General features: G+C 43.3%; 1 protein-coding gene across 1 annotated transcript in view; it reads left to right on the top strand.

Annotated features, from left to right (window-relative positions):
* Positions 1–25,795, top strand: part of LOC124790618 (tensin-4-like) — a 150,316-nt gene that overhangs the window by 111,334 nt on the left and 13,187 nt on the right. Inside the window, exon 4 of the mRNA XM_047257801.1 lies at positions 19,049–19,243. Within this exon, the coding sequence (XP_047113757.1) occupies positions 19,049–19,243 (195 nt within the window). The remainder of the gene's footprint in view (positions 1–19,048; positions 19,244–25,795) is intronic.

Here is a 25,795-nt window from a genome sequence, read left to right as displayed (position 1 = left end):
CAATCGCCGCTGCACTCGGTCGTTAAGTGAAGGCCATCGGTCACTGCTTTGTCCATGGTGAGAGGTAATGTCTGAAATGTTCTATTCTCAGCACACTCTTGACATTGGGGATCTCGGAATACTGAATATCCAAAAGATTACCGAAATTCGATGTTCCATGCGTCTAGCCCCAACTGCCATTCCAATTTCGCTATCATAGTCTGTTAATTGCCGTCGTGAGGCCATAATAATATTATTAACCTTTTCGCATGAAGCGCCTCAGCACAAATGATAGCTCCGCCAATTCACTGCTCTTTTATATCTTGCGTACGCGATAATACCTCCATCTGTATGTGTGCGTATCGCTATCTCATGACTTTTGTCATCTCCGTGTATCTGTCTCTGTTTTTCTGTCATAGTAAATGACCAGAACATCAGCCACTTGCTGAGGTTCTATAAAGTATTGCTCAGGACTTAGGTTCTTGCAGCTTCATTGAACTGCGGGTGTTGTAACCAGGCGAAACTACTTTCATCTGACCACAACTGTGCGTTCTTCGATTGCTCTTGGAGAAGGCTCATCAAACTAGAACTCATGAAATATTAGTTCACTTTACTGGATTAATGAATGATAGATTTACTGTACTTTGACACGCTTTCTTGCCACAGTAGTAGTGGATAATTTGGGTCTGTTATAGACTAGCAAAGCATCACCTGATGCACTTATTAAGAAACATTTATCGTGAGGTACAATGTCCAGCATTAACAACACTACAAGTTTTGGATAAACATTAGCTACTCGTTGGTCCTAGACAATGGTGTCAACTGCTGTAGCTGAGATTTCGGACTGGGATGAGCTCTTGCGTGGGCAACACTGTATAGGCCTCAGTGCGAAGGCACTGCTGTGGCTAAGAGGGAGAAGTGGTGTTCTGGAGCGCCTCCCATACGTAGTTGGATGTGTGTGAAATCTTATGAGACTTAACTGCTAAGGTCATCTGTCCCTAAGCTTGCACACTACTTAACCGAAATTATCCTAAGGACAAACACACACACCCATGCCCGAGGGAGAACTCGAATTTCCGCCGGGATCAGCCGCACAGTCCATGACTGCAGCGCCCGAGACCGCTCGGCGAATCCCGCGCGGCACGTAGTTGGATATTGCAACAAGTCCACGATAATGTCGATGGTACTGATTCGCGCTGCCGACTTTGCTGTGGCCCCGAAGTCTCTGGACAAAAGTCCAGGGGAAAGGAAATTATGGACACCATTGTAAAGTGCTTATGAGAGGGTACTTACCCTTGTTCTGTGTTATGGTTTCTTTTAATCCCATTAGTGTACTGAAAGCAGAAACAATGAAAATTTAAACGCCCTGGGCGTGTTATAATTAATCTCGTCTTTTCGGTTCATACAAGGGCGGTACACAGGCGCTCAGGACATTCCTGCCTTCCTCACTGGAACTTTGTACGCATGCTTTCGCGGAGTCTTTGACGTTTGTCCTTAGGTATCTCCTCGTAAAGGTTTTGGTCATTCATGCTGCCCATCTTTGTATACGTATAATATACACCTACTGAGGTGAACATTGGTTGTGGAATATGGGAAACTATGAACCATTGTTTGTATTGTATAGTAAACTCATTTGTTATGTAGTTGCTGTTAATGCTTAGGCTAGGCAGGCCTACCCAAAATTTAGAAGCCCATCACGAGGAATGGGGACAGCAAATACTACTACTTCTACTACAACTACTGTGCAGAAAATGGTTCAAATGGCTCTGAGCACTATGGGACTTAACATCTATGGTCATCAGTCCCCTAGAACTTAGAACTACTTAAACCTAACTAACCTAAGGACAACACACAACACCCAGCCATCACGAGGCAGAGAAAATCCCTGACCCCGCCGGGAATCGAACTCGGGAACCCGCGCGTGGGAAGCGAGAACGCTACCGCACGACCACGAGATGCGGGCTGCTACTGTGCAGATGGAGTGCTGTTTTCACTGACGTGGTGTCGACGCAAAAGTCTTACGACTGCAAACTGTGTTAAGAAGCGGATGTGTACAGTCGATCAGTCCAAGTCCAATAGCGTTGTTTCTGGTTGCGGTAATAGCAGACTTATTTTACGTTTTCGGATAAGCAAATGCAAACATTATGGAACCCGACAGACTACATAGTGCCATATACACTCGCTGCAGGCATGTCTGCTAATGTTCCAACAGTCAAGGAAAACAGGGCAAGTGGGAGCACAGAATAATTTCACCTGTCTCGCTCAGAATACTGTGTCTCAAGTAATATGGGAAGAGCAGCTAAACGTATCATCCGTGGTTTGTTGATAAGGGTCAGAATATTTTGTGATGACCTGTTCAGAAGTTAATGACGTCATTGTGAACAGCTGTTGGCATAACAGGACTTTGTTCAGTTTGAGCAGGTTTATAAAATTCTTACAAGAATGTGTCTACATGGATTTTAATCGTCGTCAGCAGACCAATAATTAATTTACAGTGCTCTCATTTTCACGTATAACATCCGTCTCAGAAGTTTCCTGGTCAGGGACCGGTATCTTCCGGTTTTCCGCCAACTTGAAACTTCGTCTTATCATCACGAGAATAATCTGTATTGTAACAACTGTAGCGAACACTGAAATACGTTTAGATATGCCATTGTCTAGTTTATAACGAAATGAGGTCACGGAGGTATGCACAGTAACTAACAATCAGCTATCGTGGAGAGTACTTCATCTATTGTCTCAGCGCACCTAAAACACAGATGTACCGTCCCATCGTAACACTGTAAAAGGAAAGTTCAAATTATGTTCCGAAATCAGATGCATTTACCACGACACAGACTATCTTGACATGATGTTTGATGCAACACATTTGAAGGAGTACTTCTCCAAAACAGCTTGCAACTCCAGAAATTGAAACAATATTGTGCGCAAGTTGGTGGCACTCCTGTGGTTCTCTTCCTTCTATGCGCTTTACTCTGTTGAACATTGCACTGTAGAGTATTGCTCTACTGTGTGGCTAAACAGTACGGTATGGGTAGGCAATGTGTACTACTACTCTGTTTCTACAACTATAAAAGCAGTCCCGACGTAATTTCTACCTGTCTTGAGACATACAATCCCACCTAAGCAACGGTAAGCAAATACGCTTTTGCAATGATATCCCAATACACCTAGACGTCCAAGATCTCCATGATAATTGACTTAGGGCAACATATAAATCTGTTATTAAATCATAACATGTACTGAGAGAGAATTTAAGTTTTAAAGACAGTTTAAAGACAGTTGGTCCCTCGCTCTGCCATCTCTCCCACACCGTGTCATTTATCACTGATTTCTTCCGATTTTGCTTACCGTCCAGAGTGCAATCTCAGCGCAATAGAGCAAAAACTGGAAACGGTAGGTATTTGGATACGCTGCATAAGTAGGGAACCGACAACACCGGAATGCTACACTAGTATAACTAAGCAGACAATGAATCATACTTAGTTTTATTTAAGTACTGGCGAAAAATGTGTACATACTCGTATTATAAAGTCCCCATCAGCGATTTTCTGTTTCTGCATTCAGGCTAAAGGCTGATTTACGAGGAAGCTTTGTGTATCTAAGTTATGGTTTGTAGTAATGGTGTTTCATATATGGACTGTTACCTGTTCGGTATTCAACTGGCGTTTGGTGTGACATCTTATGGCAATGAAGGCAGCTACGAGCTACAAAGGAGGAAGGACACGAAGAATTGATTTTCGAAAGGCGGAACACCGTGGATACACTGTGTGGTAAAGATGCAAAGACATCGTATTATTTTGAATTGCGGGAACCTCACCCAAATGTCCACATTTTTATAAGACAGGAAATAATACCACTTTGGCTGTGGAAAGATTTTTTTCATGAAAATCACGACTGGTTTTACGCCAGTTTAGGCGCATCCTCAGCTGATCTAAACAGGGATTAAAAAGGAGGTATTTTACATTTTTTTAGCTCTGGCTTAGTAAATATTGATATATGGAATAGAATAGGCCTGTACATTAGGTACTTCTATAAATTGTGTCCACAACAATATTTTACGCCGTCCTGAAGTCTTTCGCCGTCCTTCACGTCACTGATAAATTAAAACCTTCTGGAAGCGTTTGTCAATTTGATAAAAACGGTGTGTCCCTAATACAAAATAAGACGAGTATTTGCTGTGGGGAGAATAAAATAACCTGTGCAAAGCGTGCGAAAATATATTTAAACACCAATAAAAATGTACCATATTATTAGCTGGAGACAATGCGGGCACAACCATGAGGAACACTGAACTTGCCAGAGCCCTATGCAAGCAACCATGAGGAAAACTGCATTGACAGTGGTTTCTGAAAACCCAGCGAGATTGCTCTAGCGAAAGTGGGGTAGTACACTGAATGGCAAAGTGAAAGAGGGAAAATGCCGTACATAAAGATAAATTATAATTTAAATCACCAGTGATATAAAACATACAAAATATGTGGATAGAAAACTTATACGGTAAATCCCGTGTGATGCGGCTACTAACAACGGAGATTATACCACGCAATTTGAATATCAGTGCAGAATTTCAAATAAAGCAAAACTCGTTGTCGAAAAATAAGAACACTGGTCTGTCTAGTTAGGAAGTCAAAATTTCCCAAATACATCTGTGTCTTAGTTGTATCTGGGTGTTTAAGGTGACCTCAGGAGATTTTTATAAGGTTCGGAAAATTGCTCTCTGTTATAAAATATTGATTTGCATACACTAGTGTATGTCCGTGAGCTCATGTTCTCCGTCGCTTAAATACGCACTTAGTACTGATCCTGATTTCACGCAAACGGTATTCGCTTTAAACCCACTTGAAAAACTTATGCCGGTTTGACGTATACATTTGCCATCACATTGTTGACAAGAGATGCAGTAGACACCTGATAATGTAAACCTACCACAAAGCATTTATTCCTTGCATCAAAATTTTTGGCCATTGCTCTGAGGAGTATCAAAAGCCAGGGTTGTGTTTTTTCGGAACGAGACATTTGCCTATTATATCAGAAATATCTCCGAAGAAAGGAAACCTATAGTATTTTTTTAGTAGTGGAGGCTGTATTGTATATTGTGATAAGAGAACCGACGGCCTTTGGTTGGAGAAAAAATGCATTGAATAATATTAGATGTGTATTACACTACTGGCCATTAAAATTGCTACACCACGAAGATGACGTGCTACAGACGCGAAATTTAACCGACAGGAAGAAGATCCTGTGATATGAAAATGATTAGCTTTTCAGAGCATTCACACAAGGTTGGCGCCGGTGGCGACACCTACAACGTGCTGACATGAGGAAAGTTTCCAACCGATTTCTCATACACAAACAGCAGTTGACCGGCGTTGCCTGGTGAAACGTTGTTGTGATGCCTCGTGTAAGGAGGAGGAATGCATACCATCACGTTTCCGACTTTGGTAAAGATCGGACCGTAGCCTATCGCGACTGCGATCTCTCACCAATTGAAAACGTCTGGGCAATGGTGGCCGAGCAACTGGCCCGTCACAATACGCCAGTCACTACTCTTGATGAACTGTGGTATCGTGTTGAAGATGCATTGGCAGCTGTACCTGTACACGCCATCCAAGCTCTGTTTGACTCAATGCCCAGGCGTATCAAGGCCGTTATTACGGCCAGAGGTGGTTGTTCTGGGTACTGATTTCTCAGGATCTATGCACCCAAATTGCCTGAAAATGTAATCACATGTCAGTTATAGTATAATATATTTGTCCAATGAATACCCGTTTATCATCTGCATTTCTTGTTGGTGTAGAAATTTTAATGGCCAGTAATGTAATAATGCTTTATTTTCACGTCTGTAGAACAAACAAGAGGCGTAAGGTAGATACGATGTTATTTAACGAATTCCAGTGAGATATAAAATATAACCAGCTGTGGTAGCCAGCTTAACTCAGGAAGTTAGTAATAATTCATGCAACGGAATCCTAACGTTTGTATACTGAATTTTTTTGCGTTTGAGAATTATCAGATGTTATCAGTTTTTCCGATTACGATACATTTATGTTTGTTGTATTCTTTCGTCGAGTCGAAGTGGAGGGCTTCACTTATTAGGTTGAGCTATTTACTTGTCCGCGCTTCTCATGATATCTTTATGGCTGGCTTGAGTTCACAGTCTTTCGTTATAAGATTGTGTCGCAGTTCTTCATTCTTCAGTCCGTTTATTTCGTTGTTCTTCGGTTTCTTTGCCTCTCACGGTGCTCATTGTCGTTCTTGAGAACTTAAACGTGCTCCGCACTCTTCATCTGTCTCGTTTATTCACTGTTCTTTTTGTTTTTGCCGTTTTGTTTCAGAACTGGTAAGACCTCCTCCTCTTTAACTTCTGGGCATTGTCTAAAATGTTACCCGAATTAAGTTTTTGTTAACAAATACAATAAGTGCACTTTACACACTTTTCACACATTATTTTCGATTTAGATTCAGTCACTATATCACTTTGACTTCTCACACTTCACTGTTTGTTTTCATTCACTCACTGCACTACTTTTTCGGTTCGTCATTGACAGGAAACTGACGTTCGAGCCCACGACGCGTCTTGCTTTATAAACCCCTACCAATGGGTAGCCCCACCAATGGCGAATCCCAGAACATACCAAAAAAGCCTTCGAATGGTCCACAATGTTCCAGAACATCCCACAACACTCTAGAGTGTCCCGAAATGTTCCACAATGATCTTGGATGTTCCGGGATGTTCTCGAACATTCTGGAATCTTCCCGAATGCTGCAGATTATTTCCGAACATTCCAGAACATCCCGGGTCATTGTGCAACATTCCTAAGCATTCTGGAATGTTGTGCAGTGCTCTCGAATACTCTAGAATGTTCTGGAATGCTCTCGAATGTTCTGGAATATTTAAGAAATTTATAGAGGGAAAAACTTCACAGCTCTTGTATCTTCAAAAGCACGCCCTGCGGGTAAAGACGGGATTCTTCTTCATGGCTGGAAAGAAGACGGCTGTCGCGCCATGTAATTCCCTTGATCGTACCGCGACTCGTTTCTGAGTTGTAGTGGCACGCTCATTGCACACTTGCTTTTATAATATATATTGATTAAACGAAAGAATTGTTTGTGGGACAATGGAACAGTGATCTATAAGAGTCTCGATATTCGTCTGGTATGTAGTTCATCGTTTTAGACAAGTGCTTAATTTCGTTGTGATTGATAGGCAGTTTTTCATCATCACATGCTCTTTTAGTTGCCATTACACGTGAGACGTTGATATGAAACCACACACAACACAATTTCTGTTTGGCGTGCGCACAAATGTTACTATTTGTCACAGTAACATGTGTGTGCAATTACTGATAGTCGCAGTAATATTTGTGTGCACGCCAAACGGGCAGTGTGCTGTGTGCGGATGGTTCATACCGCGTTTATTTTGCAAGCATGGCCCTTCTTTATTCTGCTATGGTGGAATCAGCTGCTGTGCTCAAGGTCAACCTTGCACTTTACATGTTCTTATGACGGATGGATTACGTATCCCACTAGTTTTGCGTACATTTTCCATTTTATATAGCTTATGATAGGTGGGTTACATATCCAGCTTCTTTCACATAGTGTGATGATGCCTCAAAAGGGTGAAACTCGTCATTGATATTAAATAATTTCGCAATAAAGTCTGTTTTTATCCTGAAATAATTCGAAATTAGTTGCTGTAGCACCGTGCCACAGTGGAATGGAATAATTTTTACAACTTAGCTTCAGACTTCATCATAAATCTAAAAACGAAAAAGATTCCATTTTCACTTCGTTCCATAGTTAACTGAATATTGTATTTAGGTTTATTTGTACATAAAATCGTCACATTCCTGAAAAGAACCTCTATATAATATAATAATGTCATCAATGTACCTTTCCCGAATCACTACATTTTTTGGAAAGTAACTTAGGTTCTAGATCGTATTATGTTCGACCGTAGTGACGAATACGTTAACAAGGCAGCAGGATAAGGAAAAACCCATTGCGAGACCCTGTTTCCGCGTGTATTTGGTACCTCCGAACTTGAAATAACAGACATTAACTTTTTTGCAAGATAGAAATCAGCTAGTTCGAATGGCCAGTGACTTACAATAAAGACAAGGTAACCTAAATAATTACATTGCTTCCACTGGTGGCCGTGGTTTTATACTTCTGTGCTTTTGTGTTTTAAGTGCCTCTTCTTTAGAGGCACCAACGATCTCTTCAAAAGAAGAGATAGTAGGGGTGTCAGCTCATGTGAGTAACATTGATTACTTTACATGGTTATGGGAAAATAGAAAAAACGCCCTTTATAGTAGCTTTTGCAAATTTGGTGCAACTTCAGAGAATTGCAGAACACGGTGTTGCGAGCGACGATGTAAGGCAATTACGATCTGCGATATTTCACGCTGTGAAGAACCGACGGCCCCCTTGCCGTTCGTGCAGCTCAGACATTCTGCAGTTGGTTGCATCGCCCGACCTTTGCTTCTCTATTTGATTTGATCGCTCGACTCCAGTGGTCTTGGAGCAGTTAATAGAGTTTCTTTAGGCTCAAGTTACTGGAGTACCACTTAAGTTCCAACTGAAGCGGAATTTATTCAATATGCAGCTGTGCCTCTACGTTTCAAGTTCCGTGCCAGACTTCACTAATTAAGTTCGCTAATTATGTTTCCTCCCTGCTTTCCGCTGCTGACTTTACGAGCACGAATTAACGCGACAGCCACGAGTAAGAAGCAAACTCAGCGAACGGCCTCACTTGTTTGGTTACTGATTAGCCTATCAAAATTCGCAAAGGGTCGGTGTTTGCAGCAGTCGAGCATGGTGTAACTTTTTGTAATCTCTTTTTCCTAGTTTGGTCTCTCGTGTCTTGTGGAGCAAATACCATCGAAATGTATTTTCAGAGTACAGAGCATAGTGAGTGTGATGATTTCGCACAGCTTGATCTCATATGCAATGGACAAGAATAGCAATTTTGGTACTGAAATGTTTCGTTTATGAGCACAGGTGATCAATCGACTGGCTCTTGTCATGTGTAATTTGCGTTTGTGCGGCTCTCAAATTTCATCTCGTTCGTAATGTAGGTTTGCCCGAGCAAGCAATTTGGTCTGCCTAAAATAACAACACGTCCTGCACGTCCATATTCATTCCCAGAAAGCGTTAGCATTTCAGAGAACATTACCACGAAGCTCTGTTAATTCGAGTATTCGGGAACGCGTTCTGTTTCCCTCGAAACGAACGTAGTTTTATGTCGGCTTTTGCAGTGGACATACAGTGGCGGAATTTCGTACATCAAGTGCCCAGCAGGATAACGACCAGTTTAATAAATCAAGGAACGTAACACATTTGTCAAATGTAATAAATTATTAATTTTTTAAACGCCAAGGGAAGCATGCGGGTTCAAAAATTACAAATATGACGTCAAAAGTAGCGTGATTACAAAGCGATAGCGGGTGCGTGGGTTAAACAGCAACATGGATACGTTGCGTGTGAAACGTTTGCTAAGAGATCATTATATCGCGACGGTTTAAAACAAACGACCTTTAAATACGTACTGGAGCTCGAATATTGGCCATGAGTATGATTTATCGTGTAATGAAACTGCTATCAGTATGGCTTGGAACGACGTATTTTAGGAAATGTGGGTTGAAAATAACAAGAACAGTTGCAAACAATGATATCTTCGTAGCCATGACGAGTGGGAGCGCTTCACCCCTAGTATTGGGTGTACACTGCATCAGTCCAGCAAATGTTCTTTGGCTGTCCTCAAAATTCCTCTGTGTCTAGTGCGTTCAGGACGGCTTGCATATTCTGAGGATATTACCGATGCCAAAACAGATACCTATAGCTGTAGTGGGATTGACAATAGAGGCAATTCTGTTGATTGTCAAGAAGTTGTTCATTTTGTTGTCACGACTCAGTCTGGCCGGCCGGAGTGGCCGAGCGGTTCTAGGCGCTACAGTCCGGGACCGCGCGACCGCTACGGTCGCAGGTTCGAATCCTGCGTCGGGCATGGATGTGTGTGATGTCCTTAGGTTAGTTAGGTTTAAGTAGTTCCAAGTTATCGGGGACTGATGACCACAGCAGTTAAGTCCCATAGTGCTCAGAGCCATTTGAACCATTTTTTGACTCAGTCTGGAGCCCATTGGTGCCGACGCATGTTTCGAATACTACAGAGGTGAAATCCGAGGCTCTTTGATTTCCGTTAATTTCAATAGCTAGGGCATGGAAGTCATAGATACCAGAGCATTACGCTTTCTTCACTACATTTCTATATCGGCATTGCCATATGAAAATGCCCACCAGCATATTTCAAACACTGTTTCGTTTGTGCACAAGATACTTGTTCATTGACTAGTCCTTTCAAATTTGAAGAATTTCGCCAATCGCTGATTGCTTGTGATGACAGTGTAGCAGCGAATGTTGATGAAGTTGTACATGGCAAGAAGTCGAAGCCACAAGGACACACTGATTAGTTGCACCATTCGTTGCTACGTAAGCCAACACCAATAAACTAAATTATAGAAGAATACTGCAGATTCGTTGTGTAGACCGGCTAACCAACGAAATGGAGGAGGAAAGGTTGTTTTACTTTCATGAAGACCTATTGAAACGCAATCCTCTGTTAATCACAATAATGCTACCTAAATGGTTCAAATGGCTCTGAGCACTATGGGACTTAACTTCTTAGGTCATCAGTCCCCTAGAACTTAGAACTACTTAAACCTAACTAACCTAAGGACATCACACACATCCATGCCCGAGGCAGGATTCGAACTTGCGACCGTAGCGGTCGCGCGGTCGCAGACTGTAGCGCCTAGAACCGCTCATCCACACAGGCCGGCTAATGCTACCCACTTTATGATTAATTGACAATGAGAACACCGAAGTTAAGCGCTGTCGGTTTGAGCTAGCACTTGGATGGGTGACCATTCGGTCTGACGAGCGCTCTTGGCAAGCGGGGTGCACTCAGCCCTTGTGAGGCAAACTGGGAGCTACTTGATCGAGAAGTAGCGGCTCCGATCTTGTAAACCGACATACGGCCGGGAGAGCGGTGTGCTGACCGCATGTCGCTCCATATCCGCATCCAGTGACACCTGTGGGCTGTGGATGACACGGCGGCCGGTCGGTACAGTAGGGCCTTCCAATGCCTGTTCGGACGGAGTTAAGTTTTAGACAATGAGAACATATAGTACGTATGAGATTTATACATAGTAAGTTGCTTTGAGATAGGTAACCTTTAGATAACTGTGATTACTTTCTAAATACTGTAACTAGTTTCCAACATCGGCTGGTAACTCGAGAAAAAACCCCAAGAACTGCAGTGACAGTGCTCCAGAAAATTTATAAAATCCAGAGCTATGAGGAATTTTCAGTTGCAAGGAGAATAGCGCCCAACAATTCTGACAGGTTTTATAGGGAACTCAAGTCACCAGGAAGAAGAACACGAGGTCTGTCTAAAAAGTATCCGTCATTTGATTTTCGAGACGATAGCGCTGTGCCACTGTACACAGTAAAGGAAGAGACCTTTATGCGCATGCTTGAATTTTGTCCCCGCCTTTCAGGGCGTCAGTCGCTGCCTGTCGGTCGCTGAGTGAGGTACTACACAACGTGTTCGTCGAATTACCAATTCTCTCAAGATGACTGAACGTGTTGAGCAAAGACTCTGTATCAAATTTTCTCAAAAGCTTGGTGATTCCCAAAGCGAAGCAATTCGTAAGATTCAGCAGGTGTTTGGAGAAGATGCGATGGGTGTAACGCAAATTGAGTGATTCAACTGACTGAAAAATGGCCGCACATCAGCAGAGAGTGACCAACGTTCTGACAGGTCCGAAACTGCTCGGAGTGCAGCTGATGTTGAGAGGGTGCAAAATTTGGTGATGGCGTATCGTCGTTTGACCGTGCGGGAGATTTCCCAAGAGGATGGAGTTAGTAAAGTTTCTGCACATGCAATTTTGGTTGATGATTTGAACATGCACCGAGTGGCTGCGAAATTCGCGCCCAAGTGGTTGTCTCCAGAACAAAAAGACGTTGCACAGGACCTTCTAGACACCTCCAACACTGATCCTAGGTTTCTGAACATCGTGATAACTGGAGATGAGTCATGGGTGTACGGGTACGACCCAGAAACAGAAAGGTAGTCTTCGCTATGGAAGCGCCGGCCGGTGTGGCCGAGCGGTTCTAGGCGCTACAGTCCGGAACCGCGCGACCGCTACGGTCGCAGGTTCGAATCCTGCCTCGGGCATAGATGAGTGTGATGTCGTTAGGTTAGTTAGGTTTAAGTAGTTCTAAGTTCTAGGGGACTGATGACCTCAGAAGTTAAGTCCCATAGTGCTCAGAGCCTTCCCTTCGTAATGGAAGCATCCCGAGTCTCCAAGGCCGAAGAAACTGCGGCAAGTGCGAAGCGAAATCAAGGTGATTCTAACTGTCTTCTTTGATGTCCGTGGAATTGTGCATCACGAATACGCACCGGAAGGACAAACAGTGACAAAGGAGTACTATCAAGGTGCTCTCCGGCGACTCAGTGACGCAGTTCGGCGCAAAAGACCAGACATGTGGACGCCGAAAAACTGGCAACTGCATCACGACAACGCCCCCGCACATTCGTGCACTTGATCCAAAATTTCTTGGCCAGACATGGAATTACAGTCGTTCGACAACCTCCCTACTCTCCAGACATAGCTCCTTGCAACTTCTGGTTGTTTCCAAAATTGAAGACGCCACTGAAAGGATCCCGTTTTGAGAGTAGCGAAGAGATAATGCGGAACACGACGACGGAGATGAACACCATTCCAAAAGAAGACTTCCAGAGGTGTTTCCAGCAGTGGAAGAATCGGTGGGCACAAGGGCCTACTTTGAAGGGGATTGGGGTCCCAACCCTGTCAGGCATTTGAAATATTTTTTTGACCAAAGGTAGGATATTTTTGGACAGGCCTCGTATGACATACCACTTTTCTGCTTCGGCTCGAATAGGCGATACAGTGGTTACAGCACTGGACTTGAGCTCATACCATCATCTGGCTATGCAAATATGAGCGTTCACTGACTTCTCAAAATAAACGCAAGGATAGTTACTTAAAGAAGGATGCGGCTGATTTTATTTCCCCGAAATAACTCCCGTATGTAAGCATGCTACCATGTGCCTCACTCCAAAACTAATTCCTTCTGCAACCGAAACTTGTACTCCGTCTCTAACGAAATTGTTGTTAAACTCCAAACGCTATACTTTTCCCCTCCTGTAATGTCTCGGTTCAAACCTTTTCCCATGTTACTGTTTTCCATTATGTGAACGTTTTAAGGCGTTTCTCGGTGTATCGCCAAAACTGATGTCAACAATCACCTATTGCACTGAAATGGTTTTATTTTAAAGCTGAATTTATACTATTTAAAAACAGCCGTAGTTTACAGAATTTTATTTATTAACTTAAGAGCGACACGTTGCCCACGGACAGGGCATCATCAGGTTATCTGAAAATATAAGGGAGTGACGATATTACAATAAATCCGCCGTGGTCCTATTCTCGACTTCTATAAAAACAAAATAAGCTTCAAAAACCGATCGGATAATTCAAGTCTTCTATAAGCGACTCAGCTATACACGATATGTCGTGTCATCCCTATAACACGAACTACTTCAGTTCAATGATACAACGTGTCACTAAAATTCCACATACCACTCAACCTATAAGAAAGGAACTGGAAAACTTGTAAAATGTCGCTTTCTATAATGGCTACAGCTCCTCCATCATTTACAAATCATACATGTCAAAAACATTGCCTCGTGATCGAGAAATCTCCTTCGATTCTGCTCCTCAAAATTACTGGTTTACTAAGCTTCTATTTTTAGGTAATGTGTCCTGTGTCACAGCTAATCTCTTTCGTGGTGAAATACAAGAATGGTGTTTACTATCTCCAATAAAAACCAGTATCAATGCATTGACAATTAGCCTCACTAGGAAGGTAAACACGCTGTCTCTGGCGTATATGCGGTGAATGTGAAGCCGATTATATTGGCTAGACGGGGAGGGCTTTTAAAATTAGGTTTCAGGAGCGTTAACTTACTAAGAAGGGACAGGTTAAGAATAATTATCCAGCGGCCACCAGCCACTTACGATCGGAAACTGAAGGGTTTTTCACCACACACAAAAGGGTAAGAGGCTCAAACTGCTTCAAGAGATCGAAATTGTTAAAAATCCACACTCCATGAAGGATACATTACTCAATGATCAGTTATCAAGCAAGAATCAGGTTTTCTACGATTCCATGCTTCTCATTTTTTTAAACAATTTATTAGTTTGTAGCTTTTTATTACCAGGACCTCGGTCACTTATCACGTGTATGCAGTTGTATTTTGTCTTTTCTTCATTGTTGCCTTTTAGCCATAGATTCGTAGTCTAATCTATATTTAATTGCTCTACACATTCTATTTTATTATTCTCTAACACCGCATTTGAATATAAGGGTTTTCTATGTCTCTGTGCATAGTTTTCGGTCCGGCCTGTTCTGCATTGTGTATATTTCCATATGATCTATTACGTTTTATTTATTTCTTTATTTACCCATTACTATTTGCATTTTACGCCGTCATCACATTAAACCCGAGGCAGCGCCGCGTGGTGACTGTCATTACTACTAGCCCAATATTTTGCATGAGCTCCTATCTTCCATAAGTATACTCTATGTGAACGCGGACGGGCCTCGGGGACCGTTGTAGTGTTCGGCTGTTTTCGGGTTGCACGCGAGGTTCTGTTCTGCTCTGCTATGCCTGTCGTTGCCTCCATGAGGTAAACGCATTTTCGGTTTGTCCTACGCTCTCTACTAATGACTGATTCAGGTGAGTTTATTTTAATTTTTAAAATTTTTCCATGTAGGTTGCCTTTTATATTTTATGGTGTGTCATTACGGTCTCGGAAACTGACATACGGCCGGGAGAGCGGTGTGTTGACCACATGACCCTCCATATCTGCATCCAGTGACGTCTATGAGCTGAGGATTACACGGCGATACCGTTGGGCCTTCATGACCTGTTCGGGAGGAGTTTTAGTTCTTTATGGGGTGTCATGCCTTTTGGCAGCGGCCGGCACTAGGGCATGCTTTTTGGCAGACGATTTCTTATCTTTTGCGCGAGTTATATTACGTTCCTCAATATAATTTTAGTTTATTAAAAATCCATTACTATAATATTTTGAAAAATCATAATGAATTGGTATTTTGTTTTGGATATTAAATATTATTCAAAAATGGCTCTGAGCACTATGGGACTTAACATCTGAGGTCATCAGTCCCCTAGACTTAGAACTACTTAAACCTAAGGACATCACACACATCCATGCGCGAGGCAGGATTCGAACCTGCGACCTTAGCAGCAGCGCGGTTCGGGAATGAAGCGCCTAGAACCGCTCGGCCACAGCGGCCGGCCCTAGGGTAGTTTCTGTGTATTTTCTTTAGCCATAGCTGGTCTGGCATAGTAGAAAGAGAGAGGAGAGCAAAGAAATGGGACCCCACATGTATGACAGCAATAATTCTAGATTTAATCTTCAGAAACGTACGACGAGGCACACCGTTTCAAAGTTTCTTGAAGGACGATTAGCTTACTCCCTATGAGGAAATTATTTATAAAATAATACGAAACCTTTGCAGGACAGTTTTGTAGTCTTTAGCAGAATTGCTCATCAGTAAAGTAAAACACTTCATGTGTGAATGTTCCCCTTGTAAACCCTGTCCTACAGGTAGCCCCACAACCAGAAATCACAAGGAGATCAGTTGATCGTGCCAGCCAAGCATTTGGAAATGATCGGCTGATAATTCGATCGCGTTTCGGAGAAGCAGGTGAACTTCACAAGCGATATGCGGTGGTGCCCCATCTTACATAAAAGCTCTTGAGTTCAATGTGTCTCTCTCCTGTAGGGCGGCTATGACATCCTGGCGAAACATATCGCAGTAACGCTGGACAGTCACACTCATGTCTGTGGTCCTTTAGCGCCAACCTGTTCAAGAAAGGATGGGCCAATGATGAATGTAGCCGTGAAGCCACACTACACAGTGACACACGTTCATCCTGTAGAGGAACTTAATACACACTCGGCAGTTCTGTGTTTTCATCTAACCTATCAGACAAAAATGAGCTTTGTCGGTCCATAGGATGGTCCAGGGCGTGACCCCGTCAACTTTAATCCTTGCGAGAAAGTGGAGTGCGAAGTCAACATATCGCTGTGCATCCTGTGGTGCAAACTGCTGTACGATATGGATCTTGTACCGAAACCATTCGAGAACGGTTGGATGCACCTTCCGTACAGTAGATCACGCACGGGATGTCCAACTGTCGTGACAGTACGCGTGCTGCCTGACGATAGGGAATTGCGCGCAGCGTTGTCTGCCATAGAAACAGCGATATTATCAACCACCTGTGGTGCAACCGGTCGTCGGCCTCTTCCCGGAGAGACGCTCAATTCTCCAGTTGATTCGAACTTCTTCATCATGCTCCACACAGCATGTGGAGAAAGTGGACCCTTCCGTAATCCTTCCAGCAGGCGGTATTCTCGATGTGCAGCTGCAGCGTTCTGTTGTTTTGATAATAGAGTTTCTTCAGTAATGCCCTGTTTGTCCAAGCTCATGTTGACACGTCAACAAGTGCACTGCGTGTGGTCAGGTGTGTGAGACTACGGATCACGATGACTCCTGTTGGCTATAGTTGGATCTGGACGTGGCGCTGTGACGCATGGAAATCAGGCATGCCATACACTGGGTTATTAATGATACTAAGTTTGGTACTCTTACGGTAATTAGTTTCCGTGTTATAACGTGTTAAATAGGGAGGTTTAATTATAACCCCCCGGTATATTTGCTTGTCACATGTGTAGGCGACTTGCAGAATAAAAATTCATGTGATAAATCAGCGCTGATAGCACTGTTACTTGTACCACTGGCACAAAGCGACAAGTTTTTTGCAGACACATGACTGCAGCAGAATGATGGAACTAACCTTGCAGCTCCCCGATTGCGGTCTGGGTTGCGATGTGTTCGGTCTCTTACCGAACTGATCGTCACTCTAGCCTCGTGTGCGATGACCGGTACCGAATAATGAGTGGTACGGTATTTTTAGAATACGTTTTTAAACAATGGCACACCTAACATAAAGAATTATCCCAAATATAATGGCGATTCCATGCAGCAATGCCCATGTTGAAAGAATCTTCAGTCAAATGAATCTTTTAAGATGTAATTCTAGAAACAAATTGACTGTTGGTATTGTAAAACCAGAATTATGCATTCGTTGTAATTCGAAGTTTACAACGTGCAACGACTTTAGCAAATAATTTAAGGTAATAAAAATTTGTCGAAAGACATAACTAGCAATATTAAATGTAATTTTTAACATTTACTAAGTGTTTTATTGTGTCCACCCACAGGCCTCAGACCAGGAAATCCTGTCCTGAGGCAATGTTTGGTAATTTCGTCAATTTTAACTTTGCTTGATGACTGGGGTCTTTTTAGACCCCAGGGCTCTTTTAACTATGATGGTACCGTTTTAACGTAGACGTAACCTTCTCATTCTCCAGAGGAATTTTGATGGTCCATTTATTATAACAGGACAAAATATTTATGGTTATGTCACGGTACGTTGTACAATAATTTGAAGTTTTATGAATCGGCTCAGAAAAAAACGTCACGTATACAAATATGTTTTTCACTGTTTTCTTTCAACCTTAATACATAAATAAAAGTTTGGCAACAATTAACCTTCTGAACCAACAGTATTGTAATGAATTCCTAGAAAATACATACACTGCATTATTGGAAGAAATTCACAGGAATTGCGCTTTGTTGGAGTACGACGTGGTATTATATTTTATTTACAATGAGTAATTCCACAGGCTTTGAAAGGGGCTACAGGCTGGAACAGGCTTTAGCAGATGCACATTAGAGTCATAGTGATAATGTATCAGTTGTTGGAAATGCAGATAAGAGAGGTGATAGAGTTGTGTATACGATGAGAATGATGTGAATAAATGTGAAGATGATAATGATATTCAGGCAACTAGTGCGCCTGATTTTGTATCTAGTTGTGGACGGATAAAATATGACAGTACCATCTGGAAGCAGGCTCCAGGAATACGTGACTTGCGTATTTTTCTAGCCATAAAGAGGTTTCCAAGATTTCGTGGTATCCTCAGATGGCTCTGGTTTGGTAATAAACTTCCGAGAGAAAAAAGAAATGGTGTTACTGGATGAAAAGCTGAATATATACAGCATGTGTTCTGTGTTTGAAATGTGCATTGATGCATGCATTTCGTCTTATTCGTTTGGGCCTTATCTTACAGTTGATGAGCACCTGTGTGGTTACAGGGGACGGTGTCCATCCAAGGTGTGCATTCTTTCAAAACCTGGAAAGTACAGGATGACAATGTGGCCTGCTGTAGATTGTGAGACAAAATTATCGCGTAAATACGCAACTGTATACAGGGAAATCTGCTGAAGAAAGGGAAACGAGTGGTGCGTGATTTAGTTCATCACCTCAGGGGAAGTGTGGGAACATTACCACGAAGATTTTTTTACTAGTTTGCAACTTCATTATAGCATGAAAGAATGGTTTTGTAATTGCAACAATAGGAATGGGTCTCACGGTAAGCCATTATTATTTATGTGGTAGTATTTTACACTGTATCGCAATATAGTTGCTAGAATCACTTGGTGGCTAACAAAAGACCGCATACATGTAATATAACAATTTTTTCATGATGTGGGGCCACAGTCATGATATATTTCTTTAAAGTTAGTCCCGACATTAGACTGTTTTTTATTTGCAGTGTTACATTTACACGATCATGATTTCGGCTTTAAATTCCCATTATCAAGTGTTTTAATGTTTTACAATGCCTAAGATGGCATACTGTCGTATTTAAAATACACTGTTAGACACATTGTCTGAGGGTCAATATTTCTGGTAAAAGCCTGCTGTGTTTTTCCAAAGCTGATACCGTGTGAAGGTTAATCTTGCAAGCCTGTTTGTGGTATGGTGATGTCGTGCAAGTGGAGTGGAGCTAAACTCTATGTTGTGACGACTGTGTAGGTCGTCACAGAGCTCGGAAGAGGAGCCGCGCCGGTGCGTCTCCGTGGGCTCCGAGCTGCCGCTGCTGGAAGGCGTCGCGCCCGCCCCCGCCTCCACGCCGCCCCCGCCGCCACCCGAGCGCAGCGACAGCCTCGGCACGCGATCCGAGGCCCACCACCTCCGAGCAGCGCCCTGGTTTCAGGCTGGCATCCCTAGGTAAGCAGCATTCTAATTCTCTAATCCGTTTTTAGGCTGACTTCCGTATGTAAGCCACATGTTCGTGTGTTGGCACGTATGGTGCACGAATCGTGTGGCACGCCGTGATTTTGGGCTGGCACCCCTGGGCAAGCAACCTCCCACGTTTTTCTATTCTGGCAACCGCAAGACCCTGATTTTAGGCTGCCATCCGTATGCAAGCTGTTTTCAAAACAGCTGGTTGTGCTTCTTTTCAGTCAAATATTGCACCAAGCTGAGTCTCTCCTTATTGTGTTTTAGCACGCTCACCAGTCAACCACTTGGGCTCCCGACCCTAAGATAGCTACTTACTTGCGTTTCATACTTTGCAAATATGCTGAGATACACCACGCCGCTGCCTAGTCCCAGGCAGCCGTTTCTAGATTACTAGCGTCTCTCCTCTTTACACTCAGGTGACAAAAGTCGCGGGATACCTCCTAATCTTGTGTCGGGCCTCCTTTTCCCCGAAGTAGTGCAGAAACTCGACGTGGCGTGGACTCAACAAGTTACTGGAAGAGACTGAAATTTTCACTCTGCAGCGGAGTGTGCGCTGACATGAATCTTCCTGGCAGATTAAAACTGTGTGTCGGAACGAGGCTCGAGCTCGGGACCTTTGCCTTTCGCGGGAAAGTTCTCTACCATCTGAGCTACCCAAGCACGACTCACGCCCCGTACTCAGAGCTCAGAAGGTAGAGCACTTGACCGCGAACGCCAAAGATGCCGAGTTCTAGTCTCGGTCCGACACACAGTTTTAACCTTCCAGGAAGTTTCATATCATCGCACAATCCGCTGTAGAGTGAAAATTTCATTCTGGAAACATCCTTCAGGCTGTAGCAAGCTATGTCTCCGCAATATCCTTTCTTCCAGGAATGCTTGTTCTGCAGCATCGCAGGGGAGCTTGTGCGAAGTTTGGAAAGTAGGAGACGAGGTACTGGCGGAAGTAAAGCTATGGGGACTGGGCGTGAGTCGTGCTTGGGTAGCTCAGATGGTAGAGCACTTGCCCGTGGAAGGCAAAGTTCCTGAGTTCGAGTCTCGGTCCGACACACAGTTTTAATCTGCAGGAAGTTTCAAGTTGTTGGAAGTCACCTGCAGAAATATTGAGCCATGGCCATCCACAACTGCGAAAGGGTTGACGGGGCAGGGTTTTCTCCACAAACTGACCTCTCCATTATGTGCCATAAATGTTCAGTGGGATTAATGTCGTAAAATCTAGGTGACCATCTGAATCGCTCTATTTGTCCAGAATATTCTTCAAACGAAACGCGAACAGTGTTGGCCTGGTACATGCCACATTGTCATTCATAAAAGTTCCATCGTTGTTTGGGAACAAGAGATCCATGAGCGGTTGCAGATGGTCCCCAAGTGACCGAACGTAACAATTTCCAGTCACTAAGAGGTTCAGTTGCACCAGAGGATTCAGTCCATTCCATGTAAACACAGCCCCCACCAATGTGGAGCTATCACCAGCTTGCACAGTGCCTTGTTGACAGCTTGGGTCCATGTCTTCGTGGGGTCTGCGCCATACTCGAACACCGGTATTAGCTCTCACTAACAGAAATCAGAGCTCATCTGACGATGGTCCAACCGATATGGCAGGAGAGGCACTGTAGCCCATTAACGCCAAATTTGGCCGCACTGTTCGTCGTTCGTCTCACATTGATTTCTGCGGTTATTTCAGACAGCGTTCCTTGCATATCTGTACTGGCAACTCTAAGCAAACGCCGCTACCCTCGATCGTTAAGTGAAGGCCATCGGCCACTGCATGGTCCGTGGTGAGAGGTAATGTCTGACTTTTGGTATTCTCTGCACTTTCTTGACACTGTGGATCTTGGAATATTGAATGCCCTAACAATTTCCGAAATGAAATGTGCCGTGCGTCTAACTGCTACTAGCATTCCGCGTTCAGTCTGTTAATTTCCGTCGTGCGACCATAGTCACTTAGTGTATTTCTGCAAGCGCAAGGTCTTACTGTTAGGCTGCCATCCGTATTCAAGCTATTTTCTTGAGAGCTTGTCGGGCTACTGCAGAACGGCGTTGTTTTTCGGCCAAAAATCGCAGTAAGCTGAGTCCCACTTTATTGTCCTTAGCACGCTGCGCGAAGTCGACTACTTGGGTGCAGGCTAGCGACCATGACATAGCCATTTTCTTCGTTTTTATACAGGATGTTTATAAATGAATGGTGTAGTTTAAGTTTGGTCACACGATACATATCTACAGGGTACTTATATTCTTCCCATACTCGGTTTAGCATGTCCTCCGTGGTGAATTGCAGTAAACTTTCTCGAGGGGCACGGGCATTGGCTTTATATGTCCTCCGTCTTTCACAAACCCACACAGAAAGGAATCGCAGTGTGTTAACTCCAGCGAACGGGGTGGCCAGGGGAGAAGGTTGTTGTCTGCTGTACCAGGAAGTCCAATCCAGCCTTGACGAAGAATACGATTACGAGGCTCCCGTACATCCCTGTGAAAATGTTGCAGCTACAAAATGTAATTGTCATTACCGGTGTTCAGCCGAGGTAACAACAAGGTTTCCAACATGCCTGCAAATGAGTTACCCGTCACTGTTTGTTGTTTGAGCAAAAATTGACAGTGCACTTTCTCACACGACAACACAGAGAAAACGTTCACGTCTGGAGAGCCACTCTGTTGTTCAACAAAGGTTCAAATGGCTCCGAGCACTATGGGACTTAACTGCTGAGGTCATCAGTCCCCTAGAACTTAAAACTACTTAAAGCGAACTAAAGAACCGCTCGGTCACAGCGGCCGGCTGTTTTCAACAAGCGTATATTGTTTCTCGCTTCCTCAGATACGGACTTAGTGCGTGCTCACGTTGTCAGTCACATGGAAAATGGCTGCATCCCACAAGATTGTTCTTACTAAAAACCAACGTACTCCATTTTTAACTGCAGCTTTTCACAAAAGACACCCCTTTTCACTTTGTCTGCTGGTGTAAGGGTCTATAATAATCCTACTTTTTACGGTTAAAAACGCAGCGGCTTACTCAACTCTTCCCACACTATAATCTCTGGCATGAAAAATGCCTTTCTTGCTTCACTAAGTGACTTGCGAGGACTTCGGTGAAACACCTCGCTCATTCTTTCGACGTTTGCATAAAGCACGTGAAGCCGACCACGATTCTTTCCCTGACAAATGCACCCTGTTTCCATGAACTGTCGGTACCACCTACCTGTATTATTCTTGTGTGGTGGATCTTTCCTAAACCGTGTTCAGAACTCATACTGTACTGTAATGGCAGACCTGCACACCTGAAAACGGAGCACACAGAAAGCATTCTCCTATTGCAAACAGACGCTACTCCTGTGTAGTAAGCGTGACAAGCGAACAGCCGGTAGAGCATAAAATATTAGGACAATTGTCGCTGCTTTAGCTGTACGGCTCGCCTATACAAGTAATAAACTGATTTATTATTATTTATTATTAAAACCGCACCAGTGATTCATAAACACCGTCTGCTTTCAGAATGAAATTTTCACTCTGCATCGGAGTGTACGCTGATATGAAACTTCCAGGCAGGTAAAAACTTTGTCCCGGAGGTTCGACCTCGGGATCTTTGTCTTTCGCGGGCGAGGAAACTACCTCCACGCGGTGCCCTAGTCCCAGTCAGGCGTTTGTTCTTAGATTAAGAACCTGTTGCCCTTTTGTATTTTGACACTTTTACCATTTACTTTTTAACTTACTCCTTATGATTACGTTGAATTAATCCACCTCTTCAACTGTTTTTAATCGTGATAGTTATTCATGTTACTTATTTTTCGTTAGTACTTTTACCTTTTATTTAATCCAAGTGGTCATCGTCCGCTTCACCTTCAATTTCTTTACCTCTTCTTCTAAACATTATGCTAAGCAACAGTGCAGCAGCGTGAGACTCTTTGTCCAGATACTTTTCGTATTCATCCATCTGATCCTTTCTGGGTACTTGAAGATAACACTTTCCTATACATAAAACACGAGCTTTTTAAAAGAAAAATTTTTGCAGGATAGCAGAATCTTATAAAATACAGCTATTGCGCAAGTCATAATTTTTCAGAAATATTTAGAAGTTGTAAAGCATCGTCTCCTTACGAAAACGATACTTATCAGCTGATTCATGAACATTATTTACTCCAGATCAAAAGTGTTATTATACCTATGTTTCCCACTACTTTCTAATATCTTTGACAGCATAACCTCAACACTTGTTGACTTATTTGATGTGATACTATTCATTGCCCTCTCAAACTCTTATCTAATTACCAGTTCCTTGAGATAAGCCTTCTTCTCAGCGAGCTATGGTGCTGTGAATCCTGTGTTTACAGGGAGACCGTATTAGAGACACCGGCCCGCGAACCATATCACGCATTATTAGTGTGTGAAGGCAACACTACGCATGCCATTTTTATGTTTTTGCTAATCGTCTCCATTGTGATCTTGTTTACAGGATAAACAAGGTGAGCTTTCCAGTGTGACTCTTCAAAAATGTTCAAATATGTGAGAAATCTTATGGGACTTAACTGCTAATGTCATCAGTCCCTAAGCTTACACACTGCTTAACCTAAATTATCCTAAGAACAAACACACACACACACCCATGCCCAAGGGAGGACTCGAACCTCCGCCGGGACCAGCCGCACAGTCCATGACTGCAGCGCCTCTAAGGCTCGGCTAATCCCGTGCGGCGTGTGTGTGTGACTCTTCGCAGGGAGACCGTGCTGGAGGTTTTGGTCTTTGAGATTTGCGTTCATAGACTCCGCGAGCACCAGCGAAGGCTGAAGGCTGTAGGTGGCGCCTACCAAGTTTTCCGGTGCGAAATTCGTTGCAGGGACATTGTGCTAAGGGTGATGGTCTGTGTACCAAAGCACACATGCATGGTATGTAAGATAACCAGACGCACGGCTACGACGCACTTTCGCTACGTTTCGCAGACGTTACCAATGTGATCTTGTTTGCTGAGAGATTGTGTTGGACGTGTTGGCCGCGAACCAAGGGCCCTGTCGTGCAACGACAGAACTATAAATGAGCCGAGTTACTACACTCTGTTGCTATCTGTCCTTAAAGCTGCTGCTGGAAGTGCTTGACCGTAAACTGTAGCGAACATTTATGGTGAAGTAGAGCTCCAGTATGCCCAGCGCCAATATTTAGTTTTTGCATATTATGGAATTACCAAAAGTTAACATCTTTACAACAGTTGCTATTCGATGTAGCCTGTGTCAGCGAGTCTACAACTATGTCCTTGTCTGTAAGCAGTTCGAGCTGGAAATGGCTCAAGAATTGATCGAGATGTTTCGGGAGCGTCAGAGCACCAGTAAACTCTCTTGAAGTAGTTAGCGTCGACTAAGTTTTATCAGTGTGGCGCTGTAGAGATGGTGAGCTGCAAACTCGAGCTCTCTTTTATGGTTCACAAAAGTACCAGTCAGCACGCACTGTTACTTGTTATCCCAGGAGATTATCAGCGTGCTCTTCTTTGCAGAGACAACGTCTTGGAAGTTGAGGCCCGCGTATGCATGTGCTCATACTTGTAATGAGAGGACTCCAGTGAGCACTACTGCTACACACCGTAATTAAGTGTCTGGGGAGAGTTTAACGGTGTGACCCTTTCGGGAGTGAGATCTAATGTTTTGAATTTTCCGGCATGGGCATTACGCAATATGTATGTTGGAGGAAGTAACGTTGTCCAACTCTTCTCAGAAAATGCTCTTTAGAAATTTTAGGAGTAAATCTCTCCGTAACCCACAACGCCTCTCTTTCAACATCTACCACAGAAATTTGTTGAGCGTGTCGGTAACGCTTGTTTCATGTGGTCATCCCACTTACGGCCGTTTTGAAATAGTTTACTCCTCGATATGTTACGGTAGATACTGTTTGCAACAGATTGTCATCAATAACGTAGTTGTGGAGTAGTGGCTTTCTCTTCCTACGTACGGTCAATATATTATATTTATTTACGTTCAATGTCGACTACCGGAGCCTGCACCATTATTCAATCCTCTGCAGGTCATTCTACAAATCTGTACTGTCTTCCGGCGTTGCTATTTTCCTTTAGACACCTGCGTCATATGTGACCAGTCTTGAAGTGCTACCGACGCTTTCTACTATATCATTTATACAAATTTGTATACAATAACGTTCCTATCACACTGCCTTGGGGTACTCCGGAAATAACTATTACATTTGTGGATTTTATTCCGTTAAGGGCGACGTGTTGAGTTCCGTCCGCAAGGAAATTTTTAACCCAATCGCAAATCTGTTCCGATACTCGAAAAGCTCGTGTTTTCTCACTAACTGGCAGTACTGGACGGTTTAGAATACCTTCCTGAATTCAAGGAACACGACTTCAACGTGAGAGCCGTTGTCTAAAGTGACGTGGAGGAACAGAGCGGGCTGACTTTCGCAAGATCTCTGTTAGCGGAATCCGTGATTATTTTGTAGAGGAGATTTTCGTTTTCTAAAAACGTCATAATTCTTGAGTATAAAACGTATGCCATAATTGTACAACAGACTGACGTCAACGATATAGATCTATAATTGTGTGCATCT

Source organism: Schistocerca piceifrons, chromosome 1 (genome assembly GCF_021461385.2).
Source record: "Schistocerca piceifrons isolate TAMUIC-IGC-003096 chromosome 1, iqSchPice1.1, whole genome shotgun sequence".
In the NCBI taxonomy this organism is placed as follows: Eukaryota; Metazoa; Arthropoda; class Insecta; order Orthoptera; family Acrididae; genus Schistocerca; species Schistocerca piceifrons.
Note: the sequence above shows the minus strand (reverse complement) of the source record. Positions and strands in the feature narration are given on the sequence as shown.